The sequence below is a fragment of the Penicilliopsis zonata genome, assembly GCF_001890105.1.
Source record: "Penicilliopsis zonata CBS 506.65 unplaced genomic scaffold ASPZOscaffold_2, whole genome shotgun sequence".
Taxonomy (NCBI): domain Eukaryota; kingdom Fungi; phylum Ascomycota; class Eurotiomycetes; order Eurotiales; family Aspergillaceae; genus Penicilliopsis; species Penicilliopsis zonata.
The window spans coordinates 526500-554233 of NW_019208912.1; the positions used below are offsets into that span (position 1 = coordinate 526500).

At 52.6% G+C, this 27734-nt stretch overlaps 9 protein-coding genes across 9 annotated transcripts; 5 read left to right on the forward strand and 4 right to left on the reverse strand.

The window, feature by feature from the left end:
* Positions 1-191: 191 nt before the first annotated feature.
* ASPZODRAFT_1008019 (hypothetical protein) lies at positions 192-1559 on the reverse strand. Its single transcript, XM_022720774.1, has 2 exons — positions 1011-1559; positions 192-949 (listed from the first exon to the last, which is right to left on the reverse strand). Exons 1-2 carry the CDS (start codon positions 1148-1150, stop codon positions 265-267), a joined length of 825 nt encoding a protein of 274 aa, XP_022584233.1. The 5' UTR covers positions 1151-1559; the 3' UTR covers positions 192-264.
* Positions 1560-3203: 1644 nt separating this feature from the next.
* Positions 3204-8513, forward strand: ASPZODRAFT_128236 (hypothetical protein). The gene is made up of 5 exons (XM_022721964.1): positions 3204-3335; positions 3392-6716; positions 6770-6911; positions 6978-7218; positions 7281-8513. The coding sequence occupies exons 2-5, from the start codon at positions 3618-3620 to the stop codon at positions 8236-8238; spliced, it is 4440 nt and encodes a 1479-aa protein (XP_022584234.1). The 5' UTR covers positions 3204-3335; positions 3392-3617; the 3' UTR covers positions 8239-8513.
* A 653-nt stretch (positions 8514-9166) lies between these two features.
* Positions 9167-10011, forward strand: ASPZODRAFT_1010987 (hypothetical protein). The gene has a single exon (XM_022720782.1). The coding sequence runs from the start codon at positions 9346-9348 to the stop codon at positions 9808-9810; it is 465 nt and encodes a 154-aa protein (XP_022584235.1). The 5' UTR covers positions 9167-9345; the 3' UTR covers positions 9811-10011.
* On the forward strand, positions 9639-11380 carry ASPZODRAFT_128237 (hypothetical protein). Its single transcript, XM_022721965.1, has 3 exons — positions 9639-10049; positions 10113-10863; positions 10933-11380. The coding sequence occupies exons 1-3, from the start codon at positions 9844-9846 to the stop codon at positions 11068-11070; spliced, it is 1095 nt and encodes a 364-aa protein (XP_022584236.1). The 5' UTR covers positions 9639-9843; the 3' UTR covers positions 11071-11380.
* A 114-nt stretch (positions 11381-11494) lies between these two features.
* On the forward strand, positions 11495-13217 carry ASPZODRAFT_128241 (hypothetical protein). Its single transcript, XM_022721967.1, has 3 exons — positions 11495-11900; positions 11981-12582; positions 12646-13217. Exons 1-3 carry the CDS (start codon positions 11616-11618, stop codon positions 13043-13045), a joined length of 1287 nt encoding a protein of 428 aa, XP_022584237.1. The 5' UTR covers positions 11495-11615; the 3' UTR covers positions 13046-13217.
* ASPZODRAFT_128243 (hypothetical protein) lies at positions 13188-15453 on the reverse strand. Its single transcript, XM_022721968.1, has 9 exons — positions 15383-15453; positions 15197-15220; positions 15043-15068; positions 14935-14976; positions 14804-14858; positions 14280-14735; positions 13894-14228; positions 13468-13827; positions 13188-13396 (listed from the first exon to the last, which is right to left on the reverse strand). Exons 1-9 carry the CDS (start codon positions 15392-15394, stop codon positions 13363-13365), a joined length of 1344 nt encoding a protein of 447 aa, XP_022584238.1. The 5' UTR covers positions 15395-15453; the 3' UTR covers positions 13188-13362.
* A 658-nt stretch (positions 15454-16111) lies between these two features.
* On the reverse strand, positions 16112-17845 carry ASPZODRAFT_109406 (hypothetical protein). Its single transcript, XM_022720978.1, has 6 exons — positions 17506-17845; positions 17219-17332; positions 16767-17161; positions 16588-16696; positions 16383-16538; positions 16112-16333 (listed from the first exon to the last, which is right to left on the reverse strand). The coding sequence occupies exons 1-6, from the start codon at positions 17677-17679 to the stop codon at positions 16121-16123; spliced, it is 1161 nt and encodes a 386-aa protein (XP_022584239.1). The 5' UTR covers positions 17680-17845; the 3' UTR covers positions 16112-16120.
* A 195-nt stretch (positions 17846-18040) lies between these two features.
* On the reverse strand, positions 18041-20231 carry ASPZODRAFT_128245 (hypothetical protein). The gene is made up of 6 exons (XM_022721969.1): positions 20036-20231; positions 19894-19958; positions 19556-19810; positions 18810-19484; positions 18518-18749; positions 18041-18461 (listed from the first exon to the last, which is right to left on the reverse strand). Exons 1-6 carry the CDS (start codon positions 20120-20122, stop codon positions 18336-18338), a joined length of 1440 nt encoding a protein of 479 aa, XP_022584240.1. The 5' UTR covers positions 20123-20231; the 3' UTR covers positions 18041-18335.
* A 2599-nt stretch (positions 20232-22830) lies between these two features.
* Positions 22831-27010, forward strand: ASPZODRAFT_89154 (hypothetical protein; the record flags this gene model as incomplete). The annotated part of the gene is made up of 2 exons (XM_022730348.1): positions 22831-24611; positions 24672-27010. The coding sequence occupies 2 exons, from the start codon at positions 22831-22833 to the stop codon at positions 26992-26994; spliced, it is 4104 nt and encodes a 1367-aa protein (XP_022584241.1). The 3' UTR covers positions 26995-27010.
* Positions 27011-27734: the final 724 nt, after the last annotated feature.

Here is a 27734-nt window from a genome sequence, read left to right on the forward strand (position 1 = left end):
GGGGGGGGGGGGGGGGAGAGGGAATGGTTGGGCTGGTTGTGTTGAGGGGGAGGGGGAGAGGAGGGTGAGTGCGTTGGAGGGGACGGGCGAGAGACCGTATTCCATTGAATAGAAGTGTAGCGTAGAATGGATAGAGTAGGTATAGTAGAGTAGAGGTAGTAGAAAGTACTCTCCGTAAGCAGGTGGGGAGAGCAGTCTGACGTTATACGAGCCATGGTTAATTCTGACCAAGTGTCTATCATATCAAGCTATATAACACGACAATTAGGCATTACTGAATTGATTCGTTAGAAGGTTATGTGAATCTACAAAAGCAATAAACTTGTAGGCCTCATCATTGCGGATTGTATGCCAGACGGCGGTGGGCACGGTCAGCAGGCATACGCACGAGGTCGAGTGAAACACGGCCTCGATCTTAATGTCAGCGACTGCCTCGGGGATCTCGCGCGCCAGCCAGGCTTTCCACTGGTTGACCTCCGGAATGCTGGTCGTAGACTTGAGGTAACCGGAAAGCAGGACCTTCCCGTCGCTCAGCTGGCCTGTCGCTTGCAAGCCTCGGAGTTCTGGGCGAGAGATGAGCCCAGTGGGCAAGGGTTCCAGAGTCACCGATGGCTTCTGGTAGTTGGCCACGTACACCGGGGTTACTTGCAACTGGTGACCAGGTTGGTTCGCTGCAACAAGCAGACGGGCATGCAATTGGGCGATTGTTGTCTTCCCATTGACCTGCCGGAGACAGTCGATGAGCCTGCGCGTAAAGCAGATCTGCAGCGAGGCTGGGGTCGGGCTCTCGAAGCTCGATGCGAAGACGTACTCCCGACCTGGACGGTCGAGAGCCGCGGCCGTGGAGTAACAGGAATCCATTATGACAACAACATCGCCCCTACATCCTCCAATCATATTATCTACCAAACTCCAGCGGACGGTGGTGGCCTGTGGTGTATTCGCTCCACTGTCATATCATTAATACTAATATCATCTTTTTTATAAGCATACGCGTCAGCATCACTTACTAGATCAGAACTTCTGAACCGCCAGACGGAAGGTTCAAAGCACTCGAGTGACCCTCGTATACGACAAGCAATAGTGACCTTGGAGATGAGCACTTTGTCACAACAGCAAGCAGATCTGCTGAGAGGGTTTGGATAGCCATAGGCTCGTCGGCAGATGGGATTTCCAACTTGTGGGTTTCGAACCCAAACCGGCCACGGAGTACCCCCAACAGCTCGTCCTCGATGCCGGCGCAGTTCAGATCGTCGTTTTCCCCACCTCAGGGACACGGCTTGCAGGGTATCATACTGGGGTTTGGATGGCAAAGCCCGGGTGATCGCGTGGCGGATCTCATCGACAGCAGCACGAAAGTTAGCCTCGTGGTGGAGGGCATGTTGGGAGCGAGTAGCGGGGGTGGGAGGCATTTTTTTGGTTGGGTTGAAAGGTGAGATAGTCTCTTGAAGACTGAAGAGAGGAAGGTTGTATGGTGGTGGTAAGATAGAAGTCAAGACAGCCACAGAAGGGAATGAGGGACTTTTTATATCCAGACAAGCAATTGCGGACTGACTGTTTGCATCGGCAGCTTGCATCAACGGTTCTTTGATGCGTAGAATATGGGAAGGAAGTAGAAATGTAACCAACAAAGATAGGCAGACATCCTCAAAGTAGATACCTGGTTACCTTGGATCCAGATGGTTGACCAAGCTGAAGTATTAGCATAATACCTTGGTACCTCCTACTACATAGAATAAGGCACCCAGGCACCTAAGACATATGTATATACTATGTACTAGTTACCTGGTAACTACCTACCTAGGCTTAGTAGAATCAACTACCAGACTCAGCCCCAAACTAATGCTATATCTTATGGACTTCAAGATCTTCTCTTGACACCATCTCTATTAGGAAAGTCCAGCAGGAGAGAATCTTGCAAGAAATGCCATTGCCAAGGTGAAATGACGGGATAATCGCCTGGGCGGGTCAAGGTCTCCTCGTGGTGGATGACGATGAGAATTCAGTAAGGATACCTATTATTATGTCAGTAGATAGTAGATATAGCAGTAGATATAGCAGTAGACTAGAGTGAATAAATAACTAGTGATATCTATTCTCTATATATACTACAAGTCACTTCTATAAGATATTACCTTGGGTAGCAAGTACTTGACTATTGATGGTACCTCTGAACCATGGGATGTAACATCAATCCCATAACATATTCCACACGGGTGAGGTTGATACTACATTGAATAACTCGCAACTTCCTACTAGTGAATACTACATGATAACATGTTAGTTATTATTTAGACTCTTACTATTTGGTCTAGTAAAAGTCATAGTGGAGAGACGCGTAAATCAATAGTGGAGGCTAGTAAGAACAGGGTCTAGACTTAGGGGTAGCTTATGTAATATCCAGATGGACTCTATAGGGATATAGTCATTAGAGTCATAACTATAATATAAATAATATTATTACTATAGAATAGACTCCTAATCAATTAATATATACATATATATATACATATATATCTCAACTCTTAAATAAGTACTGCCAGTCTGTCATGTACTCTGTAAATGACTAGTCTATCTCCACTACTTCATCATTATTACTATGAGTGAGGCAGTGCAACGCCAAGCAAAAACATGAATTTGCCGCCGCAGATTGAGAAAAAAGTAAAATTTATCAAGTGTTGAGGAGAGCCAACACATCGAGGAACAGAGTCATATTGATTTCTGCCATGATAACAGCAAGTTGAGTGAGAAGTAGTATAAGGGAGTTGGGTAGAATCAGGCGTAGTAGTAACTTAGGCACCTTAAGGTAGGAGGTAGGTTAAGTTAACTAGTAAGTCAGAACAAGTCAGAACTCACCTCCCAACCCCGTATCTCAAGGCGCTGGCAGTGGCAGCTAAGGTTCGTACCGATTTCTCTAGAGAAACTTTCCTCGAACAGTCAATCGCATCCGGCTTCTTCTCGAGTGGCGGCAACTGGATTCCCAATTCCAAGCTTGGGCGTTGTCTTCGCCTAGTTCTTTAGGTAGTTTAACTATCACTGGTGGCCCCCTGTTTAACTACCTTAAGTTGTGGTTGTCACTGCTTCACCTTCACTTCACGCAACTTTCCTACCCTAAACACGTTCCTCCTCTGGTCACCCTCAATTCCATCCCCACCCCCCCCCCCCAAGATCTTTTTATTCTTCCACTCTTCCACTCTTCCACTCAGTCTGTCGTCGATCTTCGACCCTTATAGCCGGAGATAAAACGCAGACCCTCGTTTCAGGTTCGCTTTAGACGGGATCCGTGGGTTGGCTGCCAGAGAAACCAGGAGTGGTCGGTACTTTAGGTACCCTAGGTACGTGATGCCAATAACCCAACAACTGCTTGAGAAGACTACTAACTAGATAGTAGCCTACAGGACACTCGAATCAATTATATAGACCCCCGATCACACTTATGTCTGCCTTAACCGCGCGAACCCTGTGTGTTGGCTGGCCTTGAGCCCAACCTTCCTTTGACTCCCTTCGACTCCCTCGAGAGATTTCTGGAAAACAATATATCCCCTTTTCCCCCTTTCCCCCTCTCTTTCCTTGTCTTTTTTGGGGGAAAATATTAGCGAGCGGTACGAGTTCTCATCATGTCCAACCTTAGAGATGGGGAGGAGTCCAAGCAATCCACGCCTCTGCGTCGAGAACGCGCCCCGACCATCACCATCGACACCTCCGCCGTGAGCCCAACGTCGGATCTCGCCCACCGGCCCATCGAGATTTTTCCAGGCCCGCCGCACTCGACGCTACGCGTCACGACTGACAATGTCGAGGCGGCCGACACCAGCACTCTCCTGAGCAGCGGCAATGTCTCACCGACCGACCTGCGCTCGTCCGCCAGCGTGCGCTCCTTCGGCTCCTCGGACGGCCACAGCCGCGATCGCGAGACCAGCAGGCCAACCTCCCCGCACAATGTCTCCTCGCCTACCCACAAAAGATCCGACTCGCACTCGAACTTTCTGTCCGTCCCGGGCACCCGCTCGCGCGGCAACTCTATCGAGTCCGAGGACACAAACCAGTCCTCAAGTACGTACGGCGGCGAGACCTACGTGCCCACCGCCCAGGGATCACGGTCTTCGCGAGATCTAGGCAAGAACGTTCTCAGCGACGAGGACGCCCTCAAGCCTGATCCTGGGCGCGAGGCCGAGTTCGAAGTCCAGGACAACAAATTCGCCTTCTCCCCCGGCCAGCTGAACAAACTGTTCAACCCCAAGAGTCTGGGCGCGTTTCATGCCCTTGGCGGGCTCCGCGGCCTGGAAAAGGGCCTTCGTACCGATATCCGGAGCGGACTCAGCATCGACGAGTCTACGTTAGATAGCATCGTTGGCTTTGAGGAAGCCACCGCAGCGCCTTCTCCGGCTTCGAGCGATGATACTACTCTGACAACAGCAACGCCCAAATCCGTTGCTGCTTTGCCGGAAACCCAGCAGCAGCAGCAGCCGCCACCACCACCCCCCTCGAGAGGAGGAAGTTTGACGCAGCAGCCCGGTGGCGGCCCCTTTGTCGACCGCAGACGCGTCTACGGCGACAACACTCTGCCCCAGAAGAAGATCAAGACGATCTGGGAACTCGCCTGGATCGCGTACAATGACAAGGTCCTGATCCTGCTGACGGTCGCGGCCATCATCTCTCTGGCTCTTGGGATCTACCAGTCCGTCACCGCCACGGACGGCGAGGCTCGTGTCGAATGGGTCGAGGGCGTCGCGATCATCGTGGCCATCCTGATTGTTGTGGTCGTGGGTGCCGCCAACGACTGGCAGAAGGAACGCCAGTTTGTCAAGCTGAACAAGAAGAAGGAGGACCGCCTGGTGAAGGTGGTGCGTTCCGGCAAGACCATGGAGATCTCCATCCATGACATCCTGGTCGGCGATGTCATGCACCTCGAGCCTGGTGACATGGTCCCCGTCGACGGCATCTTCATCGACGGCCACAACGTCAAGTGTGACGAATCCTCCGCGACCGGCGAGTCCGACGTGCTCCACAAGTCCGCCGCCAACGACGTCTACCGCGCCATGGAAAACCATGACGCTCTGGCCAAACAGGACCCCTTCATTGTCTCCGGCGCCAAGGTCTCCGAGGGTGTCGGCACCTTTCTCGTCACTGCCACGGGCGTCCACTCCACCTACGGCAAGACTATGATGTCTCTGCAGGACGAAGGTCAGACGACACCTTTACAATCCAAACTGAATGTGCTCGCCGAGTATATCGCCAAACTGGGCCTTGCCGCGGGCCTGCTGCTCTTCGTCGTCCTGTTCATCAAATTCCTCGCACAGCTCAAGGATATCAGCGGGGCCGACGCCAAGGGCCAGGAGTTCCTGCAAATCTTCATCGTCGCCGTGACCATCATCGTCGTCGCCGTCCCGGAGGGCTTGCCTCTGGCCGTCACTCTCGCACTGGCTTTCGCTACCACCCGCATGCTGAAGGATAATAACCTTGTCCGTCTGCTCCGCGCTTGCGAGACCATGGGCAACGCCACAACGATCTGCTCTGATAAGACCGGTACGTTGACCGAGAACCGCATGACCGCCGTCGCGGCCACCCTCGGCACCGCCTCACGGTTCGGTGACAAGTCATTATCCCAGGGGTCCGGGGGCAACGGCCAGGCGCAGGCCCCCCCCGCCAACGCGGGCTCCAACGACATCTCGGCCGCTGAATTTGTTGCCACGCTTTCTCCATCGGTCAAGGACCTTTTACACCTATCCATCGTCCTCAACTCGACCGCCTTTGAAGGAGAGCAGGAAGGTGTCATGACCTTCATCGGCTCCAAGACGGAGACAGCCCTGCTCACCTTTGCCCGGGAGTTCCTGGGCATGGGCTCCGTCAGCGAGGAACGCTCCAACGCAACGATCGTGCAGATGGTGCCCTTTGACTCGGCCCGCAAGTGCATGGCCGTCGTGGTCAAGCTGGACAGTGGGCGGTACCGCATGCTCGTCAAGGGGGCGTCCGAGGTCCTGCTTGCCAAATCGACCCGTATCGTGCGCGACCCGACCCAGGAGCTGGCCGAGACCCCGCTCTCCGACCAGAACCGCTCAACCCTCGAGATGACCATGGATGCCTACGCCTCCCGCTCGCTGCGACCGATTGGCTTGGTTTACCGGGACTTTGAGCAGTGGCCCCCGCGCGGCGCCCCGACCCAGGAGGACCAACGCAACCTAGCCCAGTTCGAGCCCTTGTTCAAGGACATGGTCTTCCTGGGCGTCTTTGGTATCCAGGATCCGCTGCGCGCGGGCGTCACGGACGCCGTGCGCCAGTGCCAACGCGCGGGCGTCTTCGTGCGGATGGTCACGGGAGACAACATCACGACCGCCAAGGCAATCGCCCAGGAATGCGGCATCTTCACCCCCGGCGGTATCGCCATCGAGGGTCCCAGGTTCCGCAAGCTGTCCACCCGCCAGATGAACCAGATCATCCCACGCCTGCAGGTCCTCGCCCGCTCCAGTCCGGACGACAAGAAGATCCTCGTCTCCCAGCTGAAGAAACTGGGCGAGACCGTTGCCGTGACCGGCGACGGGACCAACGACGCCCAGGCGCTGAAAACCGCCGACGTCGGCTTCTCCATGGGTATCACCGGCACGGAAGTCGCCAAGGAGGCCTCGGATATCATCCTCATGGATGATAACTTTGCCTCCATCGTCAAGGCGATGGCTTGGGGGCGTACTGTCAACGATGCCGTCAAGAAGTTTCTCCAGGTATTTATTCAACCTCTCTCTCTCTCTCTCACACTCAAAATCTAACAATTAAGTTCCAAATCACTGTCAATATCACTGCCGTGCTGCTCACCTTTATCTCTGCCGTGGCAAGTGGCGACGAGACCTCAGTCCTTACAGCCGTGCAGCTTCTGTGGGTTAACCTCATCATGGACACTTTCGCCGCTCTAGCTTTGGGTATGTTTTCTAGGCCTTTGTTTTATAGCAAGAAGGAAAAAAATAGGGTTGATACTGATGAAATAGCTACGGACGCCCCCTCACCCAAAGTGCTTGACCGTCGCCCCGAGCCCAAGTCAGCTCCTTTGATTACTCTGACTATGTGGAAGATGATCATCGGCCAGAGCATCTACCAGCTGGTGGTGACCTTGGTGCTGAACTTTGCGGGCGTAAGCATTTTCAATTATACGACTGAAGCGCAGAAGGACCAGCTTCAGACTGTGGTTTTCAATACGTTTGTCTGGATGCAGGTTTTCAACCAATACAAGTAAGCCATATTCTGCAAATTTGCAGTGTACCCTTCTTGTGAAGTAAACTAACTGTGTGCAGCTCCCGCCGCGTCGACAACCATCTCAACATCTTCGAAGGAATGTTCAAGAACTTCTGGTTCCTAGGTATCCAGCTCATCATCGTGGCCGGGCAGGTCATGATCGTGTTTGTCGGCGGGCGAGCCTTCTCCGTCTACCGACTGGACGGCACGCAGTGGGCCGTCTCACTGGTGCTGGGCGTGCTTGCCCTGCCCGTGGCGGTGGTCATCCGGCTGATCCCCGACGAGTTTCTGCGACGGATGATCCCGACGATCTGGCCGCGCAAGAAGGCGCCCGAGGTGCTCGTCTCGGACGAGGACCAGCGCCGTTTCGAATGGAACCCGGCCCTCGAGGAGATTCGTGACCAGCTCACCTTCCTCAAGACCGTGCGCGGGGGCCGGCTCAAGAACCTGCGCCACAAGCTACAGCATCCGGAGGAGCTGCTCCCTCGGTCGCGCAGTGGCTCGCGCTCGCGTGAGAACTCGCTGCCCGTGACTCCTATCAGCGGTCCTGGCGAGAACAATAACAACGGCAGCGTGACTCCCCTGCAGCAGTTTATGCAGCCACAGCAGCCACCGACCCCGGAGTCGCGTTCGCGCAAACGAACCCGCTCGCGCTCCAACTCGGCTTTCGGTCCCGCAGCCGCCATGGCGGGTGTCGTGGCAGGCAGCATCGCAGGGTGGTCGCCTATTGAACGCACAGCAGGCGGGATGGACAACCCCAGTCTTGCCCTGCCTTTCTCCCCCTCGATGGGCCCCCACGGCGGCCTCTCCAGACACGAAGGGATCGAAGTCCACCCGGGCACCGCCGAGGACGACTGCGTCGTCGGGGAGGGATACTCGCTTCCCTCCAAGACACCCCCAAGTCAGAACCCGGACCTGGTTCCGTTCTTCGAGTACGGGCCGCCCGACAGAGCGCCGTCTAGTCGCGGGGGGAGATCTCTTTCGCGGCGGTCGCGGTCGAGCCATTCAAGGCAATAGCTTTTCCTTTTTTTTTCCTTCCCCCATTTTCACTTCCCCTTTTTTCTACTCATCTCATGTCCACCTGTATCACATTCACCCTTGGTATTGTTTAGACTTTGAAGAGTTAACTAGCCCGGTGTAATGGCGTTGATAGATTTTTTTTTTTTTCCCCTCCCCTTCATCCGTTATTTTCTATGTTTTTGGAGGTATTTGGCGTTGGAGGCACATCGGTTGATTCCGGGGTTCAAAAAGCATAGATACAGCCTATGCTCTTGCTCTAGTTGTATTGTCTATTCTAGGATTAGAAACATCGTCCACATCTATATACCGGGTAGTATTATTTGCAGAGAGTAGTTAGTAACCACATACTACTACGTCATTGGAACGAACTTGTCGACAAGTACTACAGTCTACAGGTGCAGGTACATAGGATAACGACAGTATCAGGGCTTGTAATTCTAGACAACAGACAAGTCACGAGTCACGAGTCGAGTCAGCTATGAAGGAAGTGCTCCGTACGTAACCATTTTTAGTAGAAGGAAAAAGTTCCGGCCCTCCTTGCCTGCATACCAGTGATGTAAATCCACGATCTGGTATGTGTACAAAGCCAAGTCCACCCCCCCGTGAGGAAGGATATCTCGCCGATGAGCTCGCATTGATGGCGCCTTTGAGGAGGTTGTGTTACAAGAAGGAAGAAGAAAAGAAGTTCACTGCACTAGATTGATATCCTAGAGATTGGGTGATATTCAATCCTGTGGTTTTTTCTTGTAAGCATTGCTTCGTGTGTAATGGTGGCTTTGGCTTTGGCGGACGGCAACAGTCTGTGGAATGCTGCACATGGAGTCGTGCAGAGGTTACACACACCATTGAGAACAAGAAGGGGAAAAAAAAGGTGATGTAAACTTGCTTCTGGGGGAACGAGTTGAGGTCCCTTCCCATCCCCCCCCCCCCCCTTGGTGGGAAAGGGGGGAGAGAGAATTTCCTATATAGTAGTTGTATCACGGTCTGTTTCTTTCCTCGAGAGAAAGAGAGAGAGAGAGAGATCTGGTCGACGCTTCCGAAGAGGAACGGCCTTTTTTCACTCTTTGATAATCACCCCCCTCCCCCCAATCGCCTGCGCTAGCCATGGCTCATTGTTATGAACCGGAGAAGATCCATGCATCGCCCTCACTGCGAAGCGTGGTGCACTTCGAGCTGGAAGACAATGTCTCCTCGAGCGTGCTGGCGGGCAAGGAGGATAGTCGGTGGCAACGAATGGTGAGACATGTCCATAGAATCGGCTGTATCGAGTCAAGCAGCATTGAGCCCGTGCCGTGGGAAGACCGGCAGCGGGACGATGGCAACTCGGCGCTGCAGATGCTGCTCCTCTGGTTCAGCATGAGCCTGGCCCCGAACAACATCATTGCCGGCTCGCTGGGCGTGCTGGTCTTTCGTCTCAGCGGCACCGACGCTGCCCTCCTGGCCGTCTTTGGGAACCTCCTCGGTGTCCTTGCCGTGGGGTACATGAGTATCTGGGGTCCGCGGAGTGGAAGCCGCACTCTTGTATGTTCCTCTCTTTCTTTTTTTTTCTCTCAAAAAGGATTCTCCTGACTTCAAAACTGCTAGATCATCACACGTCAGTCTATGGGATACTATCCCAACATACTATGCTGCGCTCTCAACGTATTGACCAATATTGGATACGGCATGCTCAATTGCACACTAGGAGGCCAGATTGTATCCAAGGTATCTGGTGGGTCTGTTTCTGTCTTGTTTGGGATCATCATCGTCGCGTTGGTAAGTTTGGTCATGGCCATTTGTGGGATGCGGATCTTCCAGATCTATGAAAGGTAAGCAATTGGACCGTTCAATTTCTATCATGAAGCAATCTCTTAATCTGATATACTCTGTAGGTTCAGCTGGCTACCGCAGCTTATTGTCCTCTGCGTCATGATTGGCACGGTTGGCCCTCAATTCGACTTCAGCACCCCGTCCCAGCTCCCGCACGAGCAGGTCGTCGCGAACCGAGTGACGTTCTTCTTCCTTTCTCTGTCGACCAGTCTGGCATGGGTGCCTGTTGCAGCGGATTATTACGTCTACTACCCTCCCCAAACCAAGCCATGGAAGACATTTGCGATGACAAGTATGGGGCTGGGCCTAGCCATGATCTTGACTCTCCTGGTCGGAGTAGGACTCGGGACGGCTGTTGCGTCGAACCCCCGGGCCCATGACTCTCCCGGGAGCCTGATAATGGCAGGATATGGCACATTAGGCAGCTTTGGCAAGTTCTGCGCGGTTATCAATGCGTTTGGAGTTATTGCAAACAACGCCCCTGGCGCGTACTCGATGAGCATGAACTGCCAGATGCTCGGGGACGGCTGGCAAAAAGTGCCACGCCCGGTTTTCACGGTCGTCAGCACGATTATTTACGCCGCCTGCGCGATTGGAGGCCGCAATTCCCTCTATGAGATCTTCAAGAACTTCCTTCCCCTCATCGGATACTGGATCGTCATCTGGTTTGTCATCTTTCTCGAGGAGCATTGGTTTATCCGTCGGACCCGAGGTTACGACTGGTCTGCCTGGAACGATCGAAGACGACTGCCTCTAGGCCTTGCAGCTGGGATTGCCTTCCTCGCCGGCTGGGCTGGAGCTATCATCGGCATGGTAAGTTTGCAGAGACTCGATTCCACGAAAAAATGCTGGTTTCTTCGTTCTCGCTGACTTCCGAACCAGGACCAGATCTATTACACGGGCCCCGTTGCCCGCGCTGTCGCAGGAGGCTGTGATCTAGGCCTCTGCCTGGCAGCTGGCTTCACTGCTTTGGTCTTCCCTCCCATCCGAATGATGGAATTGTGGACATTCAGACGCTGAAAGACCGGAAGAGTACGGAGTACCTCAGGGCAGGGAGTCAGGGTTTGTAAAGCCGGGATCGTACGGTATAGTTGAACATGTCATGCATTTCCGTGGTAGGGCGTAATTTGGCAATGTGATTTTTCTCGTCTGCTCGATTTCTGTTCGTTTCTTGATATTGTACACTACCTGTCAGAATAGCCAGTCGACATGAGGGAAAGAGGGGATGAGGAGGATCTATCACCACAAATCACTGGCGTGTAATGCAGCTTCCGAGCCCTGTTTACCAATTAGAAAGGATTAATACAACATGGGGTTGACAGGGATATCCACGTTCTGCGGCGGTCAAGAAGATGAGGAGAACCGAGGTTGAGGTTGGAGATTATCAGCAACAAGGGAAGGTTACATGCGTGGTCGGAATTTCAACACCACCACCTTATGGCAGAACTACCATTCGTATTTCCCCTTTACCCTATACTATTTGTTTATCGATCAAAGCCATCGAAGCAGGGTATCTCTTTTTCTCGTTACCACATCCTGGAATCCTTTCCAGACTGGATTCCGTCATGCAACATGTCGTCGGTCTTGGAGGGACTTGGGGAAACACCAGCACTCTTCTCTCAAGGCATCAGCCATGGATCTACGCTCTCGTGTGTTTGGTCCCGTATCTGACCTTGGTATCTTTGCTGCGCTTCCATCGAGTCAACGGTCTCGAGATGAAATACTACTATCCGGCGCGAGAAGCCATGGGCAAAATGACTGGCGACGAGGCCTGGGAGATCCAAAGGACGATTGCGCAGCTGGAATTCCCCTTCTCGTACACCAAGGGCCTCCAATTTGCACTATTCAGAGTGAGCAACCGCCTTGGTTGATAATGGCTAGAATCCTCGTTATCAGATGGAGGAATCCCGTTAACCCTAAAGCCCAACAGACATATGGAATCCCCTCCATCTCACGCCTGCTCGCGAAGACCAGCCAATTATCCAAACCAAACACCTCGTTCAAACGCTACGCTGACACGTCCGTCCTGGTCTCCGAGTTCGTGGGCAACGCTCCCTCGTCGGCGCGGGCCCGCGCCGCCCTGGTACGCACCCTCTGGCTACACCGCGACTACCGCCGCACAGGCAAGATCAGCGAGGCCGACATGCTCTACACACTAAGTCTGTTCGCCCTGTCACCCATCCGCTTCATCGAGACCCATGAGTGGCGCACGCTCACCCAGCTGGAAAAGTGCGCCCTCGGTACCTTCTGGAAGGGTATCGGCGACTCCCTGGGAATCGGCTACACGCTGCTGCTGCCCTCCTCCTCCTCCTCCTCCTCCCAGGGCTTTCGCGATGGACTTGACTGGCTGGAAAAAATGGCCGTCTGGTCCGAAGCCTACGAGGCCAAATACATGGTTCCGGACGTGTGCAACAAGACCATCGCCGACCAAACGACCGAGGTCCTCTTGTACATGCTTCCCGCCCCGCTCAAACACATCGGTTACTACTTTGTTTCCTTTATGATGGATGCCCGTCTTAGAACTGCAATGATGTTTATCCATCCCTTTTTTTTTTTCTTCTAGAGAATATGCAAGTTGAGAACTAACAGACTTAGGTACCACCCCTCTCCAGCAGTCTACTCCGCCATCTTCGCCTCCCTCTTGACCATCCGCATCATCGCCCTCCGCTACTTAGCTCTCCCTCGCCCGTATTTTCTGCGCTCCACCCTCTGGACCGAACATCCAGACTCGCACGGCCGCTTCTTCCTCACCAGTTGGGCGGCTGCCCCTTACTACGTCAAACCTACCTTCTGGAACCGCTGGGGGCTCGTCGCTTGGTTCACCTGGCTGCTGGGCAAACCTGTGCCTGGCGATGAACAGGCCCGCTACTATCCACAGGGATACTACATCCCGGACGTTGGGCCCAAGAATTTTGAAGGCCAAGGCCACGATACAATGGATCGATTGGGCGAAGAGATGGGCGAGGCGAGGCGGGGGTGTCCGTTTGCCATTTAATCATACCTACCTATCTATCTGTCGGTGAACAGTGACACTTCTTATACCATCTACTCCAATTCAACAGACATATATCAAGTCATGTATTCCTTTTACATATGTGCTATTCGATCTCAGCAGCTCCAGCGGGGCTGAAGACTGGCTGTCAGGAAATTAGGAACAGGAAAGATTAAGAACGCTCAAACAAGATAGGTTGTAAAGGGTTGAAGGAACGACCCACTACCAGGCCAAGGCCGTGGAGAGAGAACGTAGATCGATCCAGAGTAGGGTATTAGCATGAGCAGATTCTCAATTGGGTGCCATAGAAGTTAAAACATTTACTCCTCGCCCTCAAGAGGCTCCTCCTCGGCGCTAAAAAAGAAGAGGTTAGAAATCCACGCTCACAGCTAGAAATGGGGGAGGGGGGAAAAAAGTGGACTTACTACTCCTCCTCGCCCTCGGAGATGGAGGCGTCCTGGTACTGCTGGTACTCGGAAACAAGATCGTTCATGTTGCTCTCAGCCTCAGTGAACTCCATCTCGTCCATACCCTCACCAGTGTACCAGTGCAAGAAAGCCTTGCGACGGAACATGGCAGTGAACTGGTCGCCGACACGCTTGAAGAGCTCCTGGATGGAGGTCGAGTTACCGACGAAGGTGGCGGACATCTTGAGGCCACGGGGAGGAATGGAGCAAAGAGCGGTCTGGACGTTGTTGGGGATCCACTCAACGAAGTAGCTCTGGTTCTTGTTCTGGATGTTGCGCATCTGGTCCTCAACCTCCTTCATGGAGACCTTACCGCGGCTAGGAAAATTTGTGTGAGCACATTGTTTCGTTAATCGCGTATACAGACGGCAAATTCAAACTTACAAGATGGCGGAGCAGGTGAGGTAGCGGCCGTTACGGAAGTCAGAAGCAGCCATCATGTTCTTGGGGTCGAACATCTGCTGGGTCAACTCGGGAACGGTGACGGCACGGAACGAGTAGGCGCCACGGCTGGTCAGAGGAGCGAAGCCGACCATGAAGAAGTGGAGACGAGGGAAGGGAACCATGTTGACAGCCAGCTTGCGGAGGTCGGAGTTGAGCTGACCGGGGAAACGGAGGGAGGTGGAAACACCAGACATGACCGCGGAGACGAGGTGGTTCAGGTCACCGTAGGAGGGGTTGGCGAGCTTAAGAGTACGCATGCAAATATCGTACAGGGCCTTGAAAAATGTCAGTTTGTTCTAAACAAGGGGGTTAAAAAAAGGTCGTACCTCGTTATCGATACAGAAGGTCTCGTCAGAGTGCTCAACGAGCTGGTGAACGGAGAGGGTAGCGTTGTAAGGCTCAACAACGGTGTCGGAAACCTTGGGGGAGGGGACGACGGAGAAGGTGGCCATCATGCGGTCGGGGAACTCCTCACGGATCTTGGAGATCAGGAGGGTACCCATACCGGCACCGGTACCACCACCAAGGGAGTGGGTGATCTGGAAACCCTGGAGGCAGTCGCAGGCCTCAGCCTCGCGACGGACGACATCGACGACCTGGTCGACCAGCTCGGCACCCTCGGTGTAGTGACCCTTGGCCCAGTTGTTACCGGCACCAGACTGACCGAAGACGAAGTTGTCGGGGCGGAAGAGCGAGCCGAAGGGACCGGCACGGACAGCGTCCATGGTACCGGGCTCCAGATCGACGAGGACGGCACGAGGAACATACTTGTTGCCGCTAGCCTGCACAAAGAGTCAGCCATGACCTGCCATCTCCGACTGGTGTTTTTTTTTTTGTTTCTCTCACGAACCTCGTTGAAGTAGACGTTGATGCGCTCCAGTTGGAGGTCGGAAGAGCCATTGTAACTGCACTATCATCAGATGTTGTCCTGATCCGCTGTGTTTTTTTCTCTTCTTTCTTTCTTTGTCCTGTTGTACTTACACACCGGATCCGTCGAGACCGTGTTCACCAGAGATGTTCTGCCTATACGAAGATTGTCAGCATTAAAACCATCCACCAACTTCTCTCAAACCAGTCATTATCACGTACCAGAAGGCAGCACCAATCTGGTTACCCTGTACACCAGAAACCACATTTTAGTAGCCGTCCACGGAGGAAAAAAAACACCACCACCACCACCACCACCACCACCACCACCACATCTCCTGATCTCGTATGATATTTATCCCAAGTAATCACTTACACACTGGCCGGTCTGGAGGTGAACCTGTATAGCAAAGAAAAAAAAAGCAAAAAGTCAGCAAGTCTGCGTTGCCTGAACGGGTGGGGTCTGGTTCAGGAGACACCTCATGGAAAGAGGATGGCCCGACGCGTCTGAAGAGGGGAGAGAGAGAGGGGGGGGGGAAGAGAAATCAAATTCTCAACGTACGATTTCACGCATTGTGGATGGAGGTGATTAAGTAGGGAAGATGAGTTCACAAGGATGAGATATAAGAGGACAGAGAGAAGTTCCAAGGAAGGGGAGACGGATGGAGTGAGAAGTGGTAAAAGATGGGCTGAGTTGAGCGGTGAAGGCCTGGGAAGGAGTTGGTCGTTGTGCGGGCGTCGGGGATCAACAAGAACAAGTCAACAAGACACGATTAGGGGCCGCTCGAAACAAATGCGGTTTGGTGCCGGCGCGGCTCATCACGGGACCAGTCAGAGGCCGTTCCGCGCAGGTGCGAACCACATTTGAGAGAGATTTGGGCCAGTACCTGAATCAATACCTACAATACAGTCGGGTAAGTCTACTACAGACATATTACAAGCCTTTGCCTGGTGGCTTTCTCTGAAGGTCTATCTTGATGAATGATGGTTGAAAATTGAGTAGGGATTAATTCTGCAGCGGGTGCAGTGGTGGCTTGTTGGACAGCGTTGGGCTGTCGATTAGGTATCTGGCTCAGGTAATATTACAATATCGACAATAATACAGCACCTGCCTACAGTGAACTTTTAGATTCAACGGAGTACCTGTAACTACTTAATAATCCAATAGCTATAAAGTATTCCGTACAGATAGACTCATGGAGTACTATCATTCAGTTCCAACTGTCGTTGAGATATTATGGTAATAGGTACAGCGGCTAGTATACAATTCAATCCTGTACTCGGAGGAGGAGCCATGTCATTATTTGGCAGTGTTCTCGACCACACGATCGCTCTCAAGCCAAGTGCCAAACTCGTCGAGCCGTTGGTTCTCTTCCTCGTCCTCTGCATAGATGCCTCGCTCGGCCATGTCCTCCAGGGCAGCTCGTTTCTCGTTGGTCTTTTTGAATTTCTCGCTCCCATCGGCGATATATGCTTCAACCCGAGTCCCTGCGAAGAACCGGCCATCCATAACCTAATAGCATTAGTATTTGTCTTTTCTCTTTGCGATAAACGGGAAGTACCTTGACGCATTGCATTGCAGCTTCGGGGTCTGTGAAGCGCACGCTCACCACACCCTCCTCTTCCTTGTCAAATAGAACGACATTCGTCACCTCGCCGATTCTAGAGCACTCGTCCCGGATATCTTGTTTGATATCGAGGACGGCCGCTGGGTCCTCCTAAACCAGTGAGCTTGGACATATGAAAAGACAAAAGAGAATTTCATACCTGTAACTCCTTCAATGTAAACATATGCTTCAGTATAACGACTCTTTCCCACCTCGAGGAGGTATCCGGTAAAGCAGACGGGTCATCGTCATCCCAATCAGCGAGTTTGCTGCAACCCTTAGCATATGCAAGCCATATCGCCGGAAAAAAAAAGGTCCCCAGGTAGTAACAATACGTACTTGTTCAGCTTCTGCGTCCTCCGCATGATTTTCTTCTTATCCTTCATGCTGATCTTGGCCGGCGCCTCCTGCTGGCTCTTGAAGGAAAAGTCGGCGATTTGCACTCTCATGGGTCCCAAGGGGCCGGTGACGCCTAATCTAAAGTCCGAATCGTCCAGCATCTGCACCGCGAGGTTGACCGATTCCGGCCGGAAATACACCACCAGGGCTTCTCCCTTGAAGGCGCCCGTGTCATCCATGTACATCTTGATGCGCGGTCGACCGCTGTCGATTTCCTCGGCTATCACGCCGCACTTGGAGAAGACATCGCGAATCTCTTCAAAGTCCGCATCGAGGGGGATGGAGGTGACGAAGACGGCGGTGTTGACGCGTTGTTTTTTTGGCTTCTGCTGGCTCTACAACAATCAACATCTCATAACATCAACGAATAAATAACATCGAATAAGTCTTACCTCATCCTGTTGTTTCCGCTTCTTCTTCAACGTCTGCCTGTTCACTTCTTCCGACTCGTCCACCCCTGCAACCTTGTACGCTTCCTGTTGTTGCTGGAGCAAATCTTCATCTACCTGGAAACAGGGCGCAGAGTACAGCGCAGTGATCAGTCGCAACCGAACATAAATCGGTAAATGCAATTTTCATCAAAATGCAGGTTTCTCTCTCTCTCTCTCTCTCTCTCTCTCTCTCTTCTCCCCATTTATCACGTATAATGGCAAAACCAGTCTAGACAGGGCGCACACACCGTCTGGACCCATCGTTTGAGCGCCGAATCGAACTCGAATTCCTGGCCATCATCCGTCTCGAGGATGAACTTGTTGCTGAGCTTTGAGAAGGAGATCCGCGGGTCGCTGTCGAATTCGGAGGGGTCCTGCGGGAAGCTGCGCGACGCTGCTTCGTCGGGACTGTGGGAGGCCATTAAGAAGTATTAGGGAGGGAGAAAAAAAACACCCCAGAACTACAAGAGGAGAAGTGTGAAGTGAGGTAAAACAAGTAAACAAAAAATGCGTTGGGTATGTATGTGGTATGTGGTTTAAGGGGAGTGCCAGGTGGGTTTTCGGCGACGATTCCAGAACGGAAGCTTTGTTGAAGACGCTCATCATGATTGGCCGCTGCTTACCTCATACAACAAGGGTCTATTTCAATGTTAACGTTACTGGATTTCTAGGCAGGGTAGTGTTACTTTGTAAGGAGCGAGGTAGTTACTGAGGGTCGAGATGAGGATCACTTAATTTCAAGTCAGTTACAAAGCACGAAGAATTGATTACAATGTTACTATGCTGTTAAATGAAATCATGTATTGCAAGCAGGGTATCTAAAAGGTTGGAAACGAAGCGGGACACTCTTGAAACCGCCTGGGTAGAAGAGCGCTGGACCCCGAGATTAGGTAGACATAAGGGAAAAAAAGGTCGAAGGGAATGAAGGAAGCAAAATAAGAACAAGAAGGGAAAAGAATCATAAGCCCATCCATCAACACCATGCGATAGAATGCTGGTTGAAGTCGTTGAAAAATCCTCGACAAAAGGATGGATGATTCAAACAAACACCGAGTATGCCTTTTTTGCAAAGGAACGTCTAGGCCTTGGTATCAAGAGTAATATCGGCGGGCTCGGTTGGGGTGGCAGAGCGCTTCGAGGCACCATCAACATTGTCGCCCTCGATTCCGGCGATGACATCGCGTCTCACTTCGACATAGTCGTACTAGAGCAGTTAGTCAATGTTCAGAATGAGAAGAAAAAAAAGTTCGGGAAACATACAGCAAACTCGCCGATCTCAGCATCGTCAATGCCCATGATCTCGTCATCCTCCTTGGCGCGCAGGCTCAGGCCAGGGATCATGTTAATGATGAAGAGAATGATGCAGCTGCCGACGAAAGAGTAGGCACCGCCAGAGACGGAATCCGCAAGCTGGTAGCCGAGCTGGATGTAGTTGTGGTTGATCCAGCCACCGGGGATCGAAGTCGAACCATCGAGGTGGGCAATGTAGTCACTAGACAAAATCAGTGATGTTTCATTAAAAAAAAAAGTGAAGATGGAAAAAAAAACTTACGCAGCGAAAATACCAGTCAAAAGGTTACCGACGAGACCGCCAACGGTGTGAACGGCAAAGATGTCCAGAGCATCGTCAATCTTCAAGACATACTTGAGCTTAGTGGCATAGTTGCAGGCGATGGCGCCGACGACACCGAAGATAAAGGCAGCCCAGGGGGTGACGAAGCCCGAACCCGGAGTGATAGCGACGAGACCGGCGATGACACCAGAGCAGAAGCCAACGGCAGACCACTTCTTCTCCAGGCGGTAGTCGAGCAGACACCAAGTGACACCGCCCACGGAGGCAGCCAGGTTGGTGACGACGGCAGCCATGACGGCGCGAAGGTTAGCGGCGAGGGCGGAGCCGGCGTTGAAGCCAAACCATCCCACCCAGAGGAAGACCGTGCCGATGACCACATGAGTGACATTGTGGGGGCGGTAGTTGAGCTCGTGCGTGCCGTGACCACGACGCTTTCCAAGCATCAGAGAATAGGCCAAGGCGGCACATCCAGAGGCAATGTGCACGGGGGTACCACCGGCAAAGTCCAGACCACCAAGCTTGAACACCCATCCCGAGCTGTTCCACGTCCAGCAGGCGATAGGGTCATAGATGACAGTAGACCAGACGAACATGAAGATGACACAGGGCAGCATGCGACCACGCTCGGCGACAGCACCGACAGCAAGAGCGACACTATCCAGAGACGAACGATAAGCAACAAGTTTGTCAGGTAGAAAATTGATGATAAGGCGCGGGAAACTCACGTAATGCAGGCGAACATTCCCTGGAAAATGGCGAACAACAGATCAGGGACCTTGCTGCTGCCGACCGAAGGCACAGCCAGAACATCCCTGAAGCCAAAGTTGCGCAGATCACCAATGTACTTTCCACCGGTGTGGGAGAAGGCCAGAGAGTAGCCCCAGAAAAACCACTGGAAGGAGACGACGCCGACTGACATTACCGACAGCCATATGAGGGAGAGAGCCGATTTACGACGAGCCAGACCGGAGTAGAAGAATCTAGCGGGGGAAAAAAAATTCCATTAGCTTTTCCATCCTGATATATTAAATATAGATCAAACTAGCTTTGAGATCATTCTTACCCAACACCGGGAATCATGAGCAGCACCAGGGCTGAAGAGACAATCACCCACGCGAAATCACCGGCCTGTCATAGCATGTGCGGTTAGTGGAAAGGGATTCGATAGATTCGATAGATCTGGCTTGCGAGAGGGAGAGACAAACATCGTAGTAAATGTTGAGGTCTTCGGTCAAGGAGTCACCCCCGTTGCCCGTCATCGACCCATTGTAGGTCACGGGGTATGCCGACATTGTGTACTTTGTCGAGGAGCGTACAGAGGGAGTAGGTAGGTAGTAACTGGATAAGTAGATGGATGAGAGGGAGCTGTGTGGAAAGGACAATGCACCAGGCTGGTGGGTATTGTGTTGACGTCTATCCACGCGGGGGAGGGAAGTCCGAGGCTAAATATCCGATTGATGAGGGAGGAGAATGGACCAAGTCAGGCAGGTATCTGCTTAATATTTATAGATGCTGCGGTAAGAGCGCTGCAGACGCGACTTTCGTTCCAGAAACCCACCGCCATGATCCACTCTGTCGTGGACGCTAGGGAACATGGATATCGCACCATGGTGGGATCCAGGAGGCGATTAGCGTGGAGAGAGGGTGTTTCTCTCTCCCCCGGTGCAGGAGATAATCATAATTCATTATCAGCCGCCAAGCCTGGCCCATAAAAGTCGATGGAGCATCCCGCTTAGGTAAAATGTCTATTTCCTACAATGCATTGGGTACCTAGACCACTGGCAAGTGTCTTTTGATCTATCATATTACAAAGTACCTACCTACTAGGTACCTACTAAGTACCTACTACAGAGTATAAAGTACGACGTTTTTACTCTTCATACTGATAGAATTGTAGAAGACCAAGTGTATGTAGTACTCCATAGTACCAGATACCATATCTGAGACCCTTGACAATTAAGAATTGGTGACAGATCTACCAAACTAATAGGAATTCCGCAGAGATACGGCGGGCAACCAGAATACAGCCATCGGGAGTGGCTGTAGATAAAACGAGGGCTGAGGACCAATCATCGCCAGATTAGCGTCTGCACGGACCAGCGCCTACCAGGAACGGCGACTGCCTGATTGGGAGGTACCTGTCGGGGCATGGAGGGAAAACCGGCAGGCACGAGCCAGTTTCTTTACTTAGCTAGAGCTTACAGGGTGCTTAAGCGAGAATTCGGGCTACTTTACTCCGTACCTACCAGGAGGTACCTAGGGACATCGTGAGGTACTGAGGTACGTAGGTACGTACCTAAACTAAGGCAACTAGAAGTACGGAGTAGGTAGGGTTAGGATACTCTTATCAGTATCTGCCCCACTTTCCCTGGGTAAAACCAATCAGCAGTGCCCAGCTTCTTATCATATCCATCTGTTCACCAATTCCTATTACCATCATATATAATATCCAAGTGCCATGGTTTGCCCGTCGTCCATTATCATTTTGATGACCCGACCATGACTCAATCCGGGGTATCGTGCGCTGATGGATCCTGTCTTGGTGAGCAATTGAAATTTCAAACCTTCATTTCTGTTATCATCTGCCAAGAGTAGGCGTCTTATTTTCTTTTGCTGTCTTCTCCAATGATGCCCTTCTACAGTCAACAAACCTGAAGTCCTTCGTATTCGAGGTTGTCCTAATGCATGCTACAGTAAAGTGAGAGCTATTCTTTAACAGGCGGGCATTGACTATAGGTACCTTTCGTAGTACTCCCTAGATTAGAGTTTGGTTACTCTATAGACTCCATGTGAGGAATGAGCAAATGACCATAATAGCATCAAGTACGGAAGACTCCCTCCGGAGAGGATACCTAGATACTCTAGAGAATACTCGTACTTATGTACTCTGTACTACTATGAACGGGCGGAGAATCAAACGTGTTCTCCGTAAAGATTATTACCTGCAGCTGCCAAATGATTCGTGCCTCGTGGTCCAACTTGGCCAAGACTACCGGAACAAGCCGTAGCTTTAGGAATCCACACGGAGGCCTTACGGATAGAGGGTCTCTAGGAGTATGACTACCTTAGTAGTGTAAGGTTCCCGAGGTCCTAAAGTAAGGAATTCCATGGAGATGGAGCACTGCCAAGCTCCTGAGGAAAGATAACCATATTGGCTTTGATTGGTTGCGGAGGAGAGCTTACGGAGGACTCCGTCTGCGAGCACGTGTTGGTCTAACCAAATTGGGTTGATGATTCAGCAACATTATATTCCACCCTTCATTGCTTTCCTGTCTCTCTTTGGGTTGCGATGGTGTCTTGCCAAGACTCCCCTGAATACGGAAAACTTGACTTCTAGGAACAAGATTGCTTTAGATAGATATGGAGACGCGAGTACTCCGTACTTTGTTAGTCAAGAGATCAACAAGATCTACACAGCAAGGGATTTAAATAAGCGATAGTCGATGACAGTGAAATGCAGTGACAGCAGTATACAATCCTCTTCTATACAATTTCAGGCATAGGGTAGTAGAGCATACTCTACAGATTATTAAATACAGTCATTGAGAATCTCAATAGCTTCTAGTAATGACAATCATTGAACTTTCAGATTCTTTCTGATGTCCAAGTAAGGAGGTATCAATTACATCATCAGTACAGAGTAAGGTAAGGTACTTAATGGTAGTTACTTGGACCTATCAATGTCCCAGGTAATAGTTATTCTACACACACTAGGTACCTGGATGTGGTTATATAGAATCTACTTATTTCTTATAAAGGTTTTCATACTCATAATTAAAAGCAGTCAGTAGTAAGATCTCTATTTCTTAGCTGGAATAATGCTGAATAATACATAACAATGACAATACCGTAATGTTTCACCAAGCCCAACATGCACCGCCACAGCCCCCTATCGCCCTGGGCCTGAGCTCCCTCTCTCCTCCTCCCTCTCCACGCCTCGGGCCCTCCGATCCCCCCGACCACGATGGAGCAGCAACCGGACACTGGACGTGTGCTTCAGATGGAGCACCCTGACATTGCCAACCATGACTCGGACGGCTCGGGCTCGTCCGACGACTTCCTGCCCCAGCCGCCGTACGTCGCCAGACCGACGCTTGGCTTCGACGACGGCTTCGACGTCCAGCTCCAGGCCCCGGCGACGGTCACCGTCGCCTCCTCCCCGCCGCCCCCCCATACCGCCGGCTTGACTCCCTGGCCCACCATCGCGGGCACGACTCGTCCACGCGGCGCCAGTCTCGGGGCCTCCTCAGCGTTGGACACTGTGCCTCCACTGGACGGTCTCCCGCTGACTGACCGCGACCTGAGGCTGCAACGGCCCTCCGTCCCCGCCAGGACCCCGTCCAACACCTACGCCCCCCAGCGCCGCCCGACCCAGTACCTCAACCTCCAGAACGACCGGCAGCGCTCCTCATCCACCAAGCGAGGCACCAGACGCGACCCCAATGCTCAATACCGAGCGCAGGAAAAGGCCTATGTCCAGCGGATCCGGGCAAACCCGCAGGCGTGGTACCGCCATTTCGATGATGCTCAGTCTTATACGGTGGGAGATTCGGATCTGGAAGAGCCCTCGCCTTCCTCGGAGATGACCTTCGAGGACGATCCGTACGATCCGGACATCCAGCTGTTTCTTGCCGACGATAACCAGCCTACGATCGAGGAGCTCAAGAACCCGAAGAACCAAGAGAGACTGGAGTGGCATTCCATGCTGGCCTCCGTTCTAAAGGGAGACGTCGTGAAGCAGGAGAAACAACGACTCATCGGCACCACGGAATCGAAACGGTCTCTTGCTTTGAATAACGAGATCTGGTGGGGTGTGCGTGCGAAATGCTGCGGCCGGAGTGTTGCCGTGCAGCGGAAACTCATCGAAGAGGCACGAGCTGGTCTCGGCCCCTTGATCGAGGACATTATCAACTTCGAGATCAAGGGGGAAAAGGAGATTGGAAAGCCGCCCATCCAGCAAGTCGAGGATATCGTCGAGAAGATCGGCAGGTGCGAGGCCCTCTACTCGACGCGCAAGGAGATGGAAATCGCCAACCCGCGCATCGCGTCGGAAGAGTTCTGTTCCAGCCGCGAAGCGGTCGTGGCATGGCACAACACCACCGCCCTCATCAACACCGAACTCGCCATCCTGCAAAGCTGGGTGGGGAACCCGGAGCTCGACTTCAGCAAGCCCCGCGTGAAATGTCCTGGGTCCGATCTTTCGGATGAGACCTCCTTCCTCGATCGCATCATGAAGGAGGACGGTCTCAAGACCCTCCAGGGTCGACACAATATGCTGAATGCACACGAAAAGGTCATCAAAAAGGCGAAAAGCACCCTCATCGAGAATTCAGAGGCCTTTGCCAAACGCCATCTGCCCCCGTATATCGAAGAGCTGTTGACTTTGATCAATTTTCCTTCGCGACTCATCCAGGAAATCATTCGCCTACGTTTATCCTATGCAAAGAACATGAAGGACCCCGCCCAACAATCCATCATCCTGGTCGACCAGATGATCAATCAGTTCCAGATTCTCATGCGCGTTGCTGTCGAGATCAAACAGCGTTACCTGGACATCTCCCGGCCCGAACCGGGCTGGGACCTTCCTCCCTGCATTGACGAGAATTTCGACTCTGTTGTCCTGGACGCTTTGAAGTACTACTTCCGTCTGCTGAACTGGAAGCTAAATGCCAACAAAAATACGTTCAAGGAGGCCGAAATCCTCGAACAAGAGTGGGAGTTCTCCAACGAGATCGGCCGCCAGCTTGAGGGCGGAGATATCGAAGTCGCCGAACAATTCAGGTAATCCCCCCTGGCTGAGAAATAAGTATCTTTAATGAACTAACATGCGTGTTCGATTAGTGCCTTGACAGCCAAGTCTCTTCAGCGTCTAATGATTCACTTTGAGCGAGAGTTACCGATACGCGTGAACGAGGGGTCGATCGATATGGATAAGCGATACAAGAGTGTTTTGGACTCTACCCGCATTCGCCAGCGGAAACTGTACCGGTTTTCGCGCTTCCTTCGCCAATTATTCGAAAACGCTACGGAATACAACATCACTGCTGACATTGCGTACGATTTCTTCGAGGCGCTGCTGGTATCAGACCATTTCTTAGTCCGGTCAAACAACTCGGTTGGACAAAAGGGGGTGTACCTGATTGCGCATCACGCACTGTGGGACCGTCCTGAAGATATCCAGGCGATCCTTGCCACCTCCTTCCGCGAGGAGGACGTGGCGAAAGATACCCCTCATGCTCCATATGTGCTGGTCATTCGTCCCGAAAAGCCTCTTGCGTGGGCCGGGAAAGAAATGCAGGTGGCAGTGCTGGAACAACCGACAGATGTCCGACTCGGTAAACTGCGGCTGGTGGTGGAAGGCACCCAGCAGCGGCTGTCTAACGCACGCCACGAGTTGGCACAGCTGACCGGCATCCACCTCGACATGGCGATTGAACAACGCGCGAATCTAGGGCGGGTCAACGTGGAGCTCAACCGGATCAAGAAGATCTCCTTCAAGCTCTCGATGACCATTATGGACAGCGTGGCGGAGATCCGGAACCAACTCAAAGAGAAAGACGTGGAAAACCAAGAGCTGATCCAAGCCTGCTATGCCTTTGCCACCGAGTTTGGCAAGCGGTCCTCAAACTACGTGGATCCGAACCGACGTGCGATGAACAATGCGCGACTGGTGGAACTGTCGCTGGATTGGGTCTCGTTCATCTGTGACGACTGCGATGCCGCCGACCGCAAGACGTTCAAGTGGGCAGTTGCGGCCCTGGAGTTCGCCATGGCCATCACGTCCAGCAGACATCTCCTCTCCATGGATGATGTTCAGTTCGGCCGCCTGCGGCTAAAGGTGGCCGGCTGTATGTCCCTGCTTATCTCGCACTTTGACATCATGGGTGCCCGGTCTTCGCTGGCCGCGCAAGCCGAGAAACAGCGCATCGAGGAGCGCAGCGGGGCGTGGAGGATCGGTGCAGGCCGAGTCCTGACCGACCAAGAAGCTACCAGGCTCGTGCGTGAGCAACGGCAGTACGCCCTGATGGAGATCGAAGATAGGCGCGTGGAGGAAGACGCCAAGCGCCAGGCGCTGGGCCGGGTCCTGGAAGGATCCAACGAGGCAGACCGGTCTCTGACGGTGCTGTCGGCGTCTGCCACGAACATGACTCTCCGGTGGCAGCAGGGCCAGTTCATCGGAGGCGGGACCTTTGGGTCTGTGTATGCGGCGATCAACCTCGACAGCAACTACCTGATGGCCGTCAAGGAGATCCGGCTACAGGATCCCCAGATGATCCCGACCATTGCGCAGCAGATCCGGGACGAGATGAGCGTGCTCGAGGTCCTGGACCACCCGAACATCGTCTCGTACCATGGCATCGAGGTGCACCGGGACAAAGTCTACATCTTCATGGAGTACTGTTCTGGCGGCTCGCTGGCCAGTCTGCTCGAGCACGGCCGCATCGAGGACGAGATGGTCATCATGGTCTATGCCCTGCAGCTGCTCGAAGGTCTGGCGTACCTGCACCAGTCGGGCATCGTCCACCGCGACATCAAACCCGAGAACATCCTCCTCGACCACGACGGGGTGATCAAATACGTGGACTTTGGCGCGGCTAAAGTGATCGCGCGCCAGGGCAAGACAGTTGCCCCGCTAGACCTGCCGACCAAAGACATCACCAACAACACCAACAACAACAACAGCCAGATCGCCGCCGCGCGGAAGAACCAGAAGACCATGACGGGCACCCCGATGTACATGTCTCCCGAGGTGATCCGCGGCGACTCGTCCACCTCGGTGCACAGGCAAGGGGCCGTCGACATCTGGTCGCTGGGCTGTGTGATCCTGGAGATGGCGACGGGGCGACGGCCCTGGTCAACCCTCGACAACGAATGGGCCATCATGTACAACATCGCGCAGGGCAACCAGCCGCAACTGCCCGCGCGCGACCAGCTCAGCGACGTGGGAATCGACTTTCTACGCCGCTGCTTCGAATGCGACCCGAACAAACGCCCCACGGCTGCCGAGCTCCTGCAACACGAATGGATCGTCTCGATCCGCCAGCAGATCGTCCTCGAGCCGCCGCAGACCCCAAGCAGCGACGCGGGCAGCACCTCCACCACCAACGCTACCATCGCCAGCAGCTCGTCGGCGAGTAGTCGGCACAACTCGTCTTTCATGTAGTTTGAATCCTTTGCCCACTATTTTTTTTATATCATCCTTCTTCTATCTATCGGGACTTGACTTTTTCCCACACAATCTGTGCAATCTGTTCAGTTCGCCCGTTGAAAAAAAAACTGCATGATACCCAACCTTGTTCCACTCCGCCTGCTTGCCAAATCTGTTTTCCTTGGTTTGATTTTCGGTGCAACGTCGGATGATCTGTTATGTTCTCTAGGAATATGTAAAGAGATAACTAACCCCAATTCATCCGTGTATAGCATGTTGACTAGTAGACAGCCGAGTATTATTTGATACTATGGAGTGTATAGATAGATATTGTAATGAGTTGTAGAGCAGGCCAAAAGGTAGGCATAGAATGACATGACTGACTGGTTGGTTCAGTTTGCAGATAAGTAGCAGCTACAAGGTAAATACTTAGGATGGATCCATATAGTGACATCGAGAAATAGATGAGATGAGACATGCACTACCCCACCAACAAAGATGAGAGAATATCGATACTGTTTGTATGCTCAGAGTATAGAGATAAAGATAACAAAAATAAGGAAGAAAAAACAGAACCGTATCCTGTTCGGCCGAAATTCCATCAGGCGCAGCCTGTATAAGTAGATGAAGAGTTCCCATAGTAATGACAGGAACGGAGAAAGGAAGAAGAGACCGTGAAGGGGAGGGGAGGAAGGGCCGGTTGTAGGCCGCATAGAGAAAACGCCAATTTGTAGATGAGAGTCGTGAGGCATCAA

Excerpts from the sequence above, each read along its gene's own strand:
- ASPZODRAFT_128243 (XM_022721968.1), bottom strand. Across the intron at positions 14,977-15,042 it reads CAGATTGGTGCTGCCTTCTG|GCAGAACATCTCTGGTGAAC; the intron begins GTACGTGATAAT and ends ATCTTCGTATAG. Across the intron at positions 14,229-14,279 it reads CCTTCTGTATCGATAACGAG|GCCCTGTACGATATTTGCAT; the intron begins GTACGACCTTTT and ends ACATTTTTCAAG.
- ASPZODRAFT_109406 (XM_022720978.1), bottom strand. The coding sequence starts at position 17,679 with ATGGCCTCCCACAGTCCCGACGAAGCAGCGTCGCGCAGCTTCCCGCAG. Across the intron at positions 16,539-16,587 it reads TTACATTGAAGGAGTTACAG|GAGGACCCAGCGGCCGTCCT; the intron begins GTATGAAATTCT and ends TCACTGGTTTAG. Across the intron at positions 16,334-16,382 it reads CTGCAATGCAATGCGTCAAG|GTTATGGATGGCCGGTTCTT; the intron begins GTACTTCCCGTT and ends TAATGCTATTAG.
- ASPZODRAFT_128236 (XM_022721964.1), top strand. The coding sequence starts at position 3,618 with ATGTCCAACCTTAGAGATGGGGAGGAGTCCAAGCAATCCACGCCTCTG. Across the intron at positions 6,717-6,769 it reads CCGTCAAGAAGTTTCTCCAG|TTCCAAATCACTGTCAATAT; the intron begins GTATTTATTCAA and ends CTAACAATTAAG. Across the intron at positions 6,912-6,977 it reads TTTCGCCGCTCTAGCTTTGG|CTACGGACGCCCCCTCACCC; the intron begins GTATGTTTTCTA and ends CTGATGAAATAG.
- ASPZODRAFT_128245 (XM_022721969.1), bottom strand. The coding sequence starts at position 20,122 with ATGTCGGCATACCCCGTGACCTACAATGGGTCGATGACGGGCAACGGG. Across the intron at positions 19,811-19,893 it reads CTCATGATTCCCGGTGTTGG|ATTCTTCTACTCCGGTCTGG; the intron begins GTAAGAATGATC and ends TTCCCCCGCTAG. Across the intron at positions 19,485-19,555 it reads GGAATGTTCGCCTGCATTAC|TGTCGCTCTTGCTGTCGGTG; the intron begins GTGAGTTTCCCG and ends GTCTCTGGATAG.
- ASPZODRAFT_1010987 (XM_022720782.1), top strand. The coding sequence starts at position 9,346 with ATGGCTCATTGTTATGAACCGGAGAAGATCCATGCATCGCCCTCACTG.
- ASPZODRAFT_128241 (XM_022721967.1), top strand. The coding sequence starts at position 11,616 with ATGCAACATGTCGTCGGTCTTGGAGGGACTTGGGGAAACACCAGCACT. Across the intron at positions 11,901-11,980 it reads TCCAATTTGCACTATTCAGA|ACATATGGAATCCCCTCCAT; the intron begins GTGAGCAACCGC and ends AAAGCCCAACAG. Across the intron at positions 12,583-12,645 it reads CGTCTTAGAACTGCAATGAT|GTACCACCCCTCTCCAGCAG; the intron begins GTTTATCCATCC and ends TAACAGACTTAG.
- ASPZODRAFT_128237 (XM_022721965.1), top strand. The coding sequence starts at position 9,844 with ATGGGATACTATCCCAACATACTATGCTGCGCTCTCAACGTATTGACC. Across the intron at positions 10,050-10,112 it reads ATCTTCCAGATCTATGAAAG|GTTCAGCTGGCTACCGCAGC; the intron begins GTAAGCAATTGG and ends TATACTCTGTAG. Across the intron at positions 10,864-10,932 it reads CTGGAGCTATCATCGGCATG|GACCAGATCTATTACACGGG; the intron begins GTAAGTTTGCAG and ends CTTCCGAACCAG.
- ASPZODRAFT_1008019 (XM_022720774.1), bottom strand. The coding sequence starts at position 1,150 with ATGGCTATCCAAACCCTCTCAGCAGATCTGCTTGCTGTTGTGACAAAG. Across the intron at positions 950-1,010 it reads GGTTCAGAAGTTCTGATCTA|TGGAGCGAATACACCACAGG; the intron begins GTAAGTGATGCT and ends ATGATATGACAG.